At 39.4% G+C, this 13,451-nt stretch overlaps 1 protein-coding gene across 1 annotated transcript; it reads right to left on the bottom strand.

Moving 5' to 3' along the window:
• Positions 1-4,929: 4,929 nt before the first annotated feature.
• On the bottom strand, positions 4,930-9,206 carry CCDC71L (coiled-coil domain containing 71 like). The gene has a single exon (XM_063099927.1). It carries the CDS (start codon positions 8,960-8,962, stop codon positions 8,267-8,269), a length of 696 nt encoding a protein of 231 aa, XP_062955997.1. The 5' UTR covers positions 8,963-9,206; the 3' UTR covers positions 4,930-8,266.
• Positions 9,207-13,451: the final 4,245 nt, after the last annotated feature.

Genomic DNA, 13,451 nt, shown 5'->3' with positions numbered 1-13,451 from the left:
TTTCTCCTGGCTTACAAGTAATTTGAGCTAATTGTTGTATTAAACAATCTTCTCTTTCACCTGCTTGTGGCAATTAGATGAGAAGACATGTATAATGGCTTTAGACCATAAGCCAGATTGCCCTGAGATTCTCCACCAAACTAAACAGTCTAATCACAGGAGCAAAGGAACTTGTGCTTTTTGTTCATTCGTTCATAGACTTACTCATTTCTCAAATGTTGAATGAACACCTATGCTGTACGTTAGGAGAAATACAAAGGTGAACAAAATAGGGTTCTTAAAAGGGTTTGTTTTCCACCTTGGGATTTCATAGTCCTAGAGTAGATTCCTCCAGGGGGGTAATTAACTTATTTCACTTTCTCTAAAAGTGTTTATAAAGATTAGTGGAAGGACTGGGATAAGACAGATGTGGGTTCAAATCCTAGCTCTGCCACTTAGACGTGTGATATTCGGCACATTTCTTAACTTCACTAACCTTTGGTTTATTCATCTGTTAAGTATAAATGATAATACCTATCTCATATAGAATTACGTTTTGCTTAACAGAAAAACAATCATAAAGTGACTGGAGTAGTACCTGGTGCATGGTAGAAGTTGAATCAATGTTTGTTTGTTGCTTCTGCTATCCTGTGTATTTCAGATCATTTTGCTGTCCATTTGTACTGACACTTGTGGGTCGTGCTCCTCACAATATCTCCAGCATCCTTTCACACATACCGCTTTTAGTGAATTTGACCTCATTCTCCCACATAAGTTTGACTCGTACTGACGTTTTATGGACTGCAGCTGTTGTTCTTTGCTTTCAACACATGCCAGCATAAAAATTTCAAGTAAGCAAATTGAGACTTTATAAAGTTTTTAACATTACTACTAATAAAAGCTAGCATTTATTGACTTGAAGCTGACCATGTTCCAGGCACTATTTTAAATGTTTTACATGTGTTACCTTATTTAATTCTCATATGAGCTCTATGAGGTAGGTGCTATACTGTGCCTGTTTTTACAGCTGAGTAAACTGAGGAACAGAGAGGTTAAGTAGTTTGCCACAGGATCTGCTGCTAGTAAGAGAGGGAGGAAGGACTTTAAAACCAGGCAGCTTGTTGGGGGGCGGGGGGAGGGAGGGAGGTTTTGGTGATGGGGAAACAATAATCAATCACAATGTATATCGACAAAATAAAATTTAAAAAAATAAAAATAAAAAATAAAAAATAAAACCCGGCAGCTTGGTTCCAGGCGCTACCCTCTTAACCACTGCACTACCCTGCCTCTTGCTGAGGGACTCTGAGGTAGATAGTGATTATTAAATGGTATTGGGTTGCAAGTGCGATCATAAGAGATGTCAAAGTCTTTTGCCAATTCATTTGATCACAAAATGCTAGAAATTCATCAAAAGTTTATGTAATAGCTTTCTGTAGAAAATTATAACTCCATTATAGATTGCTTCTGTTACACATAAAACTAAAGCTACACAGATATTTCTTCTGTAAAACTTGGGAGCCAGTGTTCCAGGTTTGTCTGAACTCTGTAAACATAATTCATTCATTCGGTATCACTGAGCACCGTGCACAAGGCCAGCAATGCTGTAACGACACAAAGACGAGAGAGATGGGTCCTGCCAATGCGAAATTCAAAATCTAGGAGGGAGGAAAGAGAGACCTATATAAGGAGGTGATCACAACATAACAGAGCTTGATGCGGAGAAGTACTGTGCACATGCAACGGTGATGTAAATATCCTCTAAGACCCTTTACATAATAAGAAAAAGAAACAAATCCCTTCTAGAGTTCTGGAGGCATCCATCACGTGGGTTCTCATGAGTACTTTTTCACTAATTCCACAGCAGTTGAGAGCTGAGCCCTGCCAAGCCAACCCTTCCCAAGATAGAACTTGATCTTCTTCTCAGCTGGCTTTAGGCAAACCTCGGTATTCTGCACATTTTTAAAGCCTCCTTCTCCCACCATCCAACCCTCAGTCCTCTCAATGCTTAGCTTTCTAGAATCAACATATAAGGTCGAATCAGATAGTTCCTTCCAGAGGTATGGTCTCCACTATGCTTTGGATTATTTCAATGGAATCCCACCCATTAGCTAGAAGAGGAATATTATTTACTCAAAGTCTCCTCAAATACTTGGTTTTATGACAATTTAAGTTCCATGGGCTTGGACTAACAATAGTCAATATTAGTCCCGAGCTAGTTTTGATTAATGGATGGAGAAGAAAAGAACTACTACATAAAAGACTTTTTAAAAAGCCCAGCTTTATGATGGCAAGAAGAAAATGTAGGGAAAAATGTCCTTTCATTTCATGTTAAAAGCAGAAGGAACAAAATTTCTTTAGCTTTGAAGAACAAAGGAAAAATAACACTACACAAAGCAAACCTTTAAAGACAAGTTTTTTGAGAGTTCATGTAAATTGACATAACAACTTTGGAAAATCGTTTGGCAGTTTCTACAAAAGCTGATCACTTGCTATGACCTTGTGACCCAGCAAATTTACTCCTAGGTATACACTCAAAAAAAAAAAAAAAAAAAAAAAAAAACAAGTATATGTTCATCAAAAAGCATGTTCTAGAAAGTTCATTGACACTTTATTAATAATTGTCCCAAACTGAAATCTTTCCAAATGCCCATCAAGCGCTGAATAAATATATTGTGGAATATTCACATAATGGAATTCTATGCATCAATGAGAATAAATGATCTACAATTACAGTACATGCGACAATATGGATAAAATCTACAAACATTCATGAAAGAAGCTAGGTACATGACACATAATTCCATTTATATAAAGTACCAAAGTAGGCAAAAGTTATCTATGTTTTAGGAAGTCAGAATAAAGATTTCTTGGGGGAGATGAGTGGGTAGTGATTGACAGGAGCATTATGGGGGACTTCTGGGATACTAGTAATGTTTACTTTTTTAAATCTGAGTACATTTCATGAGTCTACTGAATTTATGAAAATTCATCCAACTGTACACCCATAATAGTTATATCCACTTTTTATACATACGTCTTTACTTGAATAATTCTTTTAATCTGTGAGATTTAGAACCTTACATCAAATCCTTTTTTTCTACACTCTTTAAACATTTAAAGATTTATGTACTTGAAAAATCTTAGAAGAGAGAAATATGTGTACATTCTACATAGTTCATTTCACTGCTTGGAAGAATCTCAAATTAACTTCTCTATGAATACTCTCAGAAGCTAAATAAGTCCAGTTTTGAGTCCAGTAGAATATTTATTTAAATTTGCTGGGCTAACCATAGTGTTTGGCATTGTTATGATCATTACCTTCCAACTGGACTTTGGATATGTTTATGATGGTTGAGAACGACATTTACCAGGACATAAGAAAGCATTGACAATGAGAAGTCACTGTTTTTATAAAATCTGCAATCAGGCTCACTTTTGAGCTTCTTGATTCCATCTAATGCTTTTCCAAGAAATTCTTTTGTGTTAACTTCAGATGCTACAACTTTGGCTTGCTCACTAACTTAGAATGTGTTTTGTTATTCCCTGTGCTAAGAGGAAGAGCTGAATTACAGGCTTTATATCCAATATCTAAAAACCAGTGTGCCAGTGCTTCATATATGAGGATATTTTTACTTTCAGTATAATTTTTTGCAGTTTCAAACATGGCTATTGTACTCATTTCGTTTCCTTTAAAACCTCAAGTACAAACTTCATACAAATTCTGGCTTGGTTCTATGCATGTAAATTAACATGGTTTTTAAGCAACCCTTACTGAACTTAAAGTGAAAATTTAGTGCAAAACTTTCACAACTCCTTGGATCCATAACTTTATTACTTTTATAAATTATCTGTTTAAAACATACAACAGCAAATTTTAAATGTCTTTCAGAATTATCATGATGAAAGACCCATTTTTTTCTAGAAAACCTCGAAAACCTCTAACAGTGAAAATTGTAATACATCAATTTAACCAAACCTGCTGGAAGTTGTCAGCAAGCTAAAAAAATACATATAAAAATTATTTATGCCTTCAATTTAATTCACCCACAAATTACCTTCTTAGTTTGTCTAATAGCTGCTGTCCCAGGCCACTCTCTATTCTTAGCATGCTGAAAAAGCTGGAGACCTAACCTCCCAAGGGACCACTCTAAGCATATACACTTATTCTCAGCATGCATACCTCTAACTAATAGCCTTTAATAAGCACTTCCTATGTATCTAGTATTAATATCCCTTTCAATCCTTACAAGCCCAATAGCTTCTTTTACTGACCATTTTTGATAACTGAGGAAGCTAAGGCACAGTGTTTAAGTAACTCACCCAGAGTCCCAACACTTGCAAGTCATGAAGCCATGCATGATAATTCCATCCCAGGCACTGTGACCCCACAGCTATTACACTATGCTGCCTCCAACTACTGATAGGAACTCAGGTACACAGACAAATTCAGCCCACACCGTACTACTGTCGAGTTTGGTAATCCTGCCTATCCGCCTTTTAGACTATAATGAAAATTCTGGCCCTACCCTTATTCTGTGGAATAGTCTTTACTGCTGCTACTCATAAGGGGTGCTCTTACTTTCTTTCATAATATGAAAGAATGGAAGCTTAAGATCTTTATCGTCACCACAGGGAGACTTGGGATCAGGATTCAGAACCCTAAATTTTGACACATTCTTAAAAGAGTCTTTATTGCAGGCAAATTTGGTAATGGCTTGGCCTTGAAGCACCATCCTAAGATTTACTAGATAATTAAGAAATGGATGGAACATGGACTCCCAAGATAGCACAAAATGCAAATCTTAAGATTTCCTGGTGTTTGAAGTTCACAAAAAAAGCAAAACTTATGAAATTGTAAATTAAGATATTTTCCGATTCACATGCAAACATCACATTTCAAAAACTTTCAACATCATTAGAAAAACTAGACACTGTGTATTCTCTAAAATTTATTTACAGTTAATAAGTTAAAAAGCAAAGTACAACCAGATTATAAATCGCAATCATATGCACATCAAACTATCCAGGAAAACACTTCAGTTCCATCACAAACAATTGCTTTCTAATGCACTTAAGACATAACAGTCTATCAAAAAATATTTTAAACACACAAATAAAGTAAATATTAGGCATATATGTCCATTAAAAACCACCAATTTAAAGAGTGCTGTGGCAATCCTTAAAACAAGAACAAAAGACTTTGAGTTCAAAATTGCTCAGATATTTGTATTCAATTATCTTTAAAGTTTTTTTTTTATTGAAGAGTTTTATGAAAGACAGTACTATCATTTGCACATGGCAAATCAATTGGTGTCGGCCACCAGCTTAAGTTTCACTTGTCCCATAGGGTACTCCAACTTGGACAAAATAAATACACACCACAACACTTTGCACTATCAACAGCGAAGTTTGCCCTCAACAATCACGAAGTTACTGGTTTTAGTAACATAAAAATAAATTGCTGGTTGACAGGAAGGAGGATAAAAATGACATTAGGAATCTCATAAGGTCATTCGAGGTGCCGGTCACCACATGTAGGCACTCAGGAGTTAAAAATGAAATAAAAGCATGACAAGGTGATAAATTTCTTCCTAGATTCCCCCTCTACTTGTGCCATATGAGATATAAGAGAAGGCAAAAGAACAAATAAAGATCATGGGATTTCTTTAAAAAAAACTATACACAAGCTAAGCTACAGACTCACTATTTAAAGGACAGTAAATATGCCTCACCATAAAGGCCACTGTGCCAAGTTTCTTTTCACATTGTGCCCAAAGTTACTTTCCTACTAATATACTAGTCAACTATTTTAGATGTTTCTTCACATTTTAGAAGTTGTAACATAGGTTTTGCTAAAGAAAACTTGGCAAAAATAATAATTTTTTACATCTTATTTCACAAACCAGAAATGACACTGATTTTTTTAATAGCCCAGATGAATACCATATTGAATTCAAGATGGGAATTCAGATCCAAACTGAAATCAAACAGCCCAATTAATCCAAAGAAGCATTTATGCAAGTTCAAGTGCACTAAAGTAACAAGGCATAAGAAAAAAAGTCAAGAATCTCAGTTAAAATAAACGCATGGTGTCAACTGCTGTTTCAGTTGTGTGCGGAGCAAAGTTATCCTCCCAGCTAAGCCTAATTTCAAAATCTTCTGGGAAACTAGATAAGCTATATGTTGAAATTACATTCTAATATGGCCATTTGATTTTTTAATTATTATAAAAACTATATACAATGATGAAGCAGTACTTTTTTTTTCAGGTGCTAGTTAGCTATAAAAGTTAACAATATATTTTGGCAAAGAAAATCCTATGTATCTGAAATAGAATTGGCAATGGAAGCTAATAACCAAAAGAACATGTCTAAGCTTCCTATCACACAAATATAATTTAACACTCTCCACCTTCTAAGTATTCACTTTTTATTTACTCATGTAACAGTGTTTGTAACAACACATTATCATTGAGTGAATAAGACTATGAGGCTTACTGGGAAACTGGCATAAAGTCATATATATATATGCATTTTTTTTTAACAAAACAAGAACACTGAAATTAAAATCACAACACTCCTACTATGGACTATTAACCTTGAAAAAAATCATTTCATAAATCTATGCCATTTGAATCCTAGGAACACAAGGGTCAAAACTGTAACTCTTGTTATTCTCCTACGAGGATGCCAAACAGAGATAAACCTTAGTATTCAGGATTTTGCATGTCAAGTTCCAGCCCCGTATGGATCGTTGCATGGCAGAATACTTAAATTTGAAATAATAGTGGTACAAAAAAACTACTTGACCCTTTAGGTATTGCAGTAAAAGCTGGCTGTGGCACCACTGGCTAAAAACCATTAAGTCTTGCTGCCACTAACGACCAAAGGCACTTGGATAATCAAGAATTCTACACTGGGCCATATGGTATAAACACTATCATAAAAGTGTAAAAGAAGGGTCAGTACTCTGTGTGGCTTGCCTGTTTAATTCCTGTGGTCTTCAACTGTCAAAGACCTAGAATTATAAATATAATTATGAACAGAAGGAAGAGGAAATTTATGGGACAAAAAAGTCAACTAATTGTCATGATGTTTGTAAAAGTGATATTAGTCTCGACATTTCTTGTTATCCAACAACAAAAACAAGAAATAAAGAGATCTATTTTGCCCAAAGAAACTTCAACCAGTTATTTGATACCAAGAAATGCCCCCACCCCTCTAGATCATTAATAGTTCTGAGAATTCTAATGGGTATTCTGTTTATCAATTTAATCACAATGCTTACACACAATTCACCTCTCCTATACAACTCCTGTTTTAAAATAAATTATCCTTGCATTAATATTCCTGGATTTGTATGTTAGACCAGGACATGAGGCCAAATCATCTCTAACAGGATTCCAGCCCTTCCTGTAACCAACACCAGTTCTTCACAATTCATTCGTTTTCATCACAAGCCACGTGGTTTCAATGCACTTTAATTTTTATTCAATTTATTCCTAAACAAAACTTTATGAGTATTCTACCATTTTCTTTAGGAGCTCAGTAACTATAAACATTTCATTTCAATATTCAATCTTTAGAAACACCTTCAAGTTGTACTTGCATCTCTTTGTTTGTAATCACTGAGCCCGTGAAATTAAAAGCCATACAAATCCTTGCACTACTATCTTGAACCTCTATTAAAAATATCCTTGGTTAAAGCTTTGGAATCCAGTAAAAATCGGGAAACGAGTGGGATTCAGAATACCCTGAGCACAAACTAGTGCACCACCACAAAACATGCTCGATCTTTTTCGTCCAGAAAGAGGGGTGGCAGTCAAAAAGAAAAAGGGGGGACGGGATAAAGAGCGAGTGATTTCTGGCATTACTACACAAGCATGAAACCAAATTCCTTTGGAAAAATAATGACTTCTTCGGAGGACTTCCAGACCAGTGAGGTAGTCCAAAAGGGAGAAACAGATCTGCCCCTCCAGTCCTGGAGACGTCTCAATCTGGGGTTAGGAAGAAAAGAGACCCCCTGCAGGTCCAGCTGCCTCCGCCCTCCGCGGATCGGCGCCGGAGGCAGCAGAGGGTACACCTGCTCAGGAGTCCCCGACGGCGCCGCCGCATCCCGGGGACGCGGGGCAGGGAAAACCATCCGGCGACTTCTTCGCGCGTAAAGTGCACTAGGGGACGGGGTCTGGGCCGGATCTGTAAACACTCGACTGACATCTGTTCATTCCTCCAGGCGGAAGCGCCGACCCACGGTCGGGGCCGGCAGGAGGCGCCCTCGGGGCGGCGCCTCACGCCCGGGGCACGGGGAAGCGGCGGAGCCTCACCATGGGTTCCAGGTTGACTCGCAGGACTTGGCGCGCTTTGCGCCGCGCTGCAGCCAGGCTGCGCTCGCCCCACACGTCGCTGCCGACGCGGATGGTGGGGAAGGTGGTCAGCGTCGGGGTGGCCGCCCTCCAGATCTCTTCCAGGGTGCGGCCCCCGAAGCAGGGCCCGGAGGCCAGGAGCTTGGCCGGGCAGCTCTCCTCGGTGGCCGGCGGCGGCGGGGGCTTCCTCCTGCCGCCGGCGGCCGCCCGGGCTCCACGGCGCCTCCTTCTGGCGGCGGCGCGCGGGGCCGGCCGGCGCGTCTGGCGGCGAGTGGCGGGGGGTCCCGGGGGGTCTGGCACCAGGGCCCGGCAGGAGGAGTAGCCATAGACGTCCTTGCTGCGCAGGATGTGCGGGGAGAACTGGTGCTTGAGGCTGCAGAGGAAGCTCCAGAGCTCCGCGTCCGAGCTCATGAACTCCGTGCTGCGGGGCATGAACAGCTTGAAGGCGTCGCTCAGCGCCTTGGTGCTGTCGGCCAGCGACAGTTGCGACCGAGAGTACACCACCTTCTCCTCCCGCGCCTCCAGTCCAGCCCCTCCTCCTGCCCTAAAGCCGCCGCCCCGGGCGGCCGCGGCCGGGACGGCCGGGGGCCGGCGCCGCCGCTTCTTCACGCTGCGCCTCATCGGAGGCCGCTCGGGCCGCCCGCGCTCGCCGCGTCCCGCTGCCGCCGCCGTCCCCGCCCGCGTCCAGCTCCGCGGCAGCGGCCGCTGCTGACGCGTCTCTCGCTACTTTTCTCGCCTCCGCCGCCGCCCCTCCCCCTCCGAGGGCGGAGGACGCGGGTGAATATCCTGCCGCCCGGTACAAGATGGCGGCCGGCGCCCACCCCTGGGCTTTGTCATTGGACGGCGCCTCGCCCCCTGGTTTCTCTTTCTTCTCCTCTCTTGCCTCCTTTCGCCCTCTGCCTTTCTTTAAATGTGCCCGCCTCAGGCCCCTCCCACCGCAGCCCCGACTCCCCCCATTGGGTGCTCTCAGAAGAGGGGCGGGACCTAATGGGGGAGAGGCCAGTTCCTGGAAGATGGTGCTGGGGTGGGTAATGATGGTGGCCCTTGAGCGTGAGTCAGCAGTTGGCTAAGTATGTGAGGGTTGCCATGCCTAGAGTGACAGATGGATGTCCACTCTGCCTTGGGGAGAGTCACTCTCAAAGGTAGTGGGTATGCAGTTGTGGATTGAGCCTGATGGGAGATCTACCAGTCTGAGTAACAAAGGAAAATATACCGGAAGACTGTTGCTGGTGTCAGGCTAGGGAATTTGGGTTTAAGTCTAGAGGGAATGGGCCTTTCACAATTCCCTTCTAAATCCTCAAAGCCCTCTTTTGGCATCTTCATTCAAAACTCTTCCCTCTCTTGACCCCAATGCATCTCAAACCAGTAGTAATCCACAATCATTCGTTTAATATGGGTGGTACCTAAAAGAGAGTCTCCTTGTAGGCAATGGAACCATCTTCATATCTAAGAGATATTCTGCTTATTGGGAAAGCAAAGCTTTGTTCATACTCTATGAAACCAAATACCCTTTGCTCAAGTTGATCAAAGATCAATTACAACAAAGCCATTCTGCTTAGAGAAAATAACCTTGTTTTAAATACATAGTTCTTTCTCAGTGCCACTTCACTTTTCATTTAGTTTTAAAATGTCCCTTTGCAGCACCATTGCCATCATTCAGAAAGATTCACACACAATCAGTAAGGTTCTATTGAAAATAACACGTTACCTTTTGTATTCGGGGGAAGAGTAATGGACATTTTTTAGTCATCTTCTCTATCATCTGTACCTAACTCAGTGCCTGTCAAGGAGTGGGCACTCAATATGAATGAATCAATGAAATACTATTGATTATTCAAAATTGGATGAGAGAAATATTGCAGTTGCTTAAACAGGACAACTTTATATTTTACAATTTTTTAGAACACCTTTTACATTTTTAAGATTTAATAAATACCCTCCTACTTAGAACTTTGAGGTAGCCATGCAAATCAAATTTTACCCTTCAGTAAGCATCTTATTTTGCAGTAGAGAACGAATAAAGCACAGGGTTGTGTGATTTACATGTAGTTGCTAAGTTCCCTCCGATATCTGAGTTGAAAGAGACCTAATTCAATCTTATTTCACAGATGAGGAAATTTGGACCCACAGAGGTTCCATAATACAGCTTGCTGACAGCAGGACTGGGACTCTAGGTCTTCGGATTCCTAAGCTAGTGATCTTTTTATTTCACTGGTGATTTTTCAAGTTGTGCTTCCTACACTCTTAAGAGGTTTAATAGAAACTGCTTTATGCGTGAGTGGGGTGACAAAGGGACAGAGCTGTACCCCTATTCTGCTTCCACCCCACCAAAAATTGAGCAGTTTTGTTCTGTCCAATATGGGACTATACAATGGGTTTATGGCCAAAAACAAAACTTCTGACCAGGAACCAGTTTTCTATCTACCAAAATCATGGTAACTTTCTGAAGAGAAAATCATTTTCCTAGAAAAGCACAGTATCTCAGAACAAGATTATAAAGGCAATTACCAGCATACTAAGTCCTTATAAAGAAATGATATTGCATCAACTCTTTACATCACAATTAGTTCTCTCAGTGATTCCGAGAACACATAGTAATGTGAAATTTGAGTAACCTCCTTTGGAATACCCCTGAAGATTGACATAGAAAATCTCACAGCGTAAGCCAGTGGAAAGTTAGGGGGAATTCATAACGAAAGAAAAGGATAAAATAAAGATTCATAAAATTGTAGTCCTGACTTCTCATATTGTTATCCCTTCCCTTCTTTGTTAATCATAATGTTATAAGTTCTTCATGGTCTTTTGCCACATAAACGTAGACAAGGCATCTACACAAACTTACATAATTGATTTCAATGATGAGGATAAATCATTTTTCGACAGTTTTAATTCTAAGAAAACAAAAGATCTCAACAAATTGAAGAGTATTTAAGAATTCATTTATAATGAATACTCATTCAATTTACTTGAAACCAAACAATATTTTTATAAGATAATTTTAGAAACAAGTATCATATTAAAGTGCTTAATTTATTGTATACTTTTAAATTTGCCATTTTTGCCCTATTTTACCAATTCCTCTATTTCTTATTTTTAATTTCTTCTTGACCTTCACCTTTTGATTAGCTCAAATAGTCTTGCAAATGATTCCTTATCCATTCTCCAAAAGCAAGTAAAATTTACACATAAAGATAGTATATTTCTTCTAGTTCCTGAGACTCTCCTTAGACACTATAAAGTTTATGGAAAGGTGGCAAATTAAATTTTTGTTCTTGAGGAATGATAGTTTGCCTTCCTCAGTTTATTTCTTTGACTCTCTAGGATGTTGATGCTTTCCATAAGGAATAAGTGACGGATAATAAGAATAAACCGAAAAAACTAGCTGTATGCATTTCTATATTTATGATTTACATCATTAAAAATGAATCCAAGCAGAATAAAGTGATTAGAAAAATTAAAAACAAAATGTATCACTTAACTGCCCAGAACCTTTGCTTTATCTCACTTTTATAAAGTAATTTGCTTCTTGAAAAGTAGCCAAAAAATAAAAATAAAAAGTATATGTAAGGGTTGCAAACATCAGTTCCAGAATCAAACAAACTTAGAATCAACTACATCTTCACCATAAAGTATTCTTGGACACGTTTTTCATCTTTCTGAGTCTCAGTTTTCTTATCAATAAAATGGGAGTAACCTCTACTTCAATGGATTGTTTTGAGGATTGGATGAGATAATATTCACAAAACATTTACTATAGTGCCTAGAACACAGTAGGCAATCTGTAAATAATAGCTGTCCTTATTTGTCTTATCTAACTTGGAGGATTTTACTTGGTTTAACCAATATATTTCACACACAGTATGACACAAAGTCTAAATATTTTTTTAAAAAGCAATAGAATTGGTGAGGGGAATATAAAAATGTTAGAGCTGGAAGGAAATTTAGAGATCATCTAATGAGTTCAACGCTCTTAATTCTGAGGAGAATACTGAGATGCAAAGAGATCTGCCCAAGGTCACAGAACTAGACAGTGGAAGATTCTGGAACTAGAACCTGGGTCTCTAACTGCTAGTCCAGAGTTGTTTCTAACATTCTAAGTTTTGTATTTAATCCAAGGAGATAGCATTAATTTTTAGGTCAAATTATATTAAATACAACATGATTCTTCAAGAAAAAGTTCAGCCTTTTCATTAGACCCATTCTAAGGTAATTTAGATTTTTCTACAAAAGTTATCTCAGAGCTCTGGTATGCTCTAAAACTACTTACTGTGAAATACATAAAGACTATATAAACTGAGAAGATAGGACTTCTGCTCCCAAGAAGCTGGAATACATGTACTTTCTCTATTCTTCCTACTAATTACAACTAAAAACCCTGGACATTATATATAAAATTAACATATGAAGACCCTGAAAAATAGAGAATGAAGTCAAACAGGCTCGAAACCTCAGTACCCAAAGAAGGGCATGGCAGTGAGTTACGGGGTTTTCTTTTTTTTTTTTCTTTCTTTTTTTTTTTTTTCCCACACACATTTGAGATGGGTGCTGGGGAAGCCATCAACACAGAAAAGCCAACAGGTCCAGCTGGTTAGCTCAGTTGGTTAGAGCACAGCCTTATAACATCAAGATCACGGGTTCTGATCCCCAGACCGCCCAGCTGCCAAAAAACAACAAAAAGAAGTCCCAGAAATGTGAACAGATGTGAACATAAAAAGACTTTTTACATACCCCCTTTCTAGCCATAGGACTAGGAAGGGGACGGTACAGTCAGACAGAAACCTTTTAGAAAGTAATTTCCCTACTACTACAAAACACCACAGGAAAAAACTATGATTTTTACCTTCACCAGAGTATAAAAAGTTGCCCTAACACCTCTGTTGGGGTTGTGTCAGAGAAGGCTAGATAAGCAATCAGGACTTTCATCCCTGCTAGGCAGTAAAGAGGCAGTCCTCACCCACAGTGTCAGTAGAGACCATGTGGGGAGTAGTAATAAGACATTCCTACCCCTCCCAGCTCTAGTGGGAAGCCAGAATTTCTACCGATACCCAGCAGTAATGAGGCACCCCTCTCCCCAACCTGGGTGTCAATGAAAGAAGAGGGAAAAATCTGG

This window comes from Cynocephalus volans, chromosome 6 (genome assembly GCF_027409185.1).
Source record: "Cynocephalus volans isolate mCynVol1 chromosome 6, mCynVol1.pri, whole genome shotgun sequence".
Classification (NCBI taxonomy): domain Eukaryota; kingdom Metazoa; phylum Chordata; class Mammalia; order Dermoptera; family Cynocephalidae; genus Cynocephalus; species Cynocephalus volans.
This window is presented reverse-complemented; position numbering and strand designations above follow the sequence as displayed.

Coding starts and splice junctions, on each gene's coding strand:
- CCDC71L (XM_063099927.1), bottom strand. CDS start 8,962: ATGAGGCGCAGCGTGAAGAAGCGGCGGCGCCGGCCCCCGGCCGTCCCG.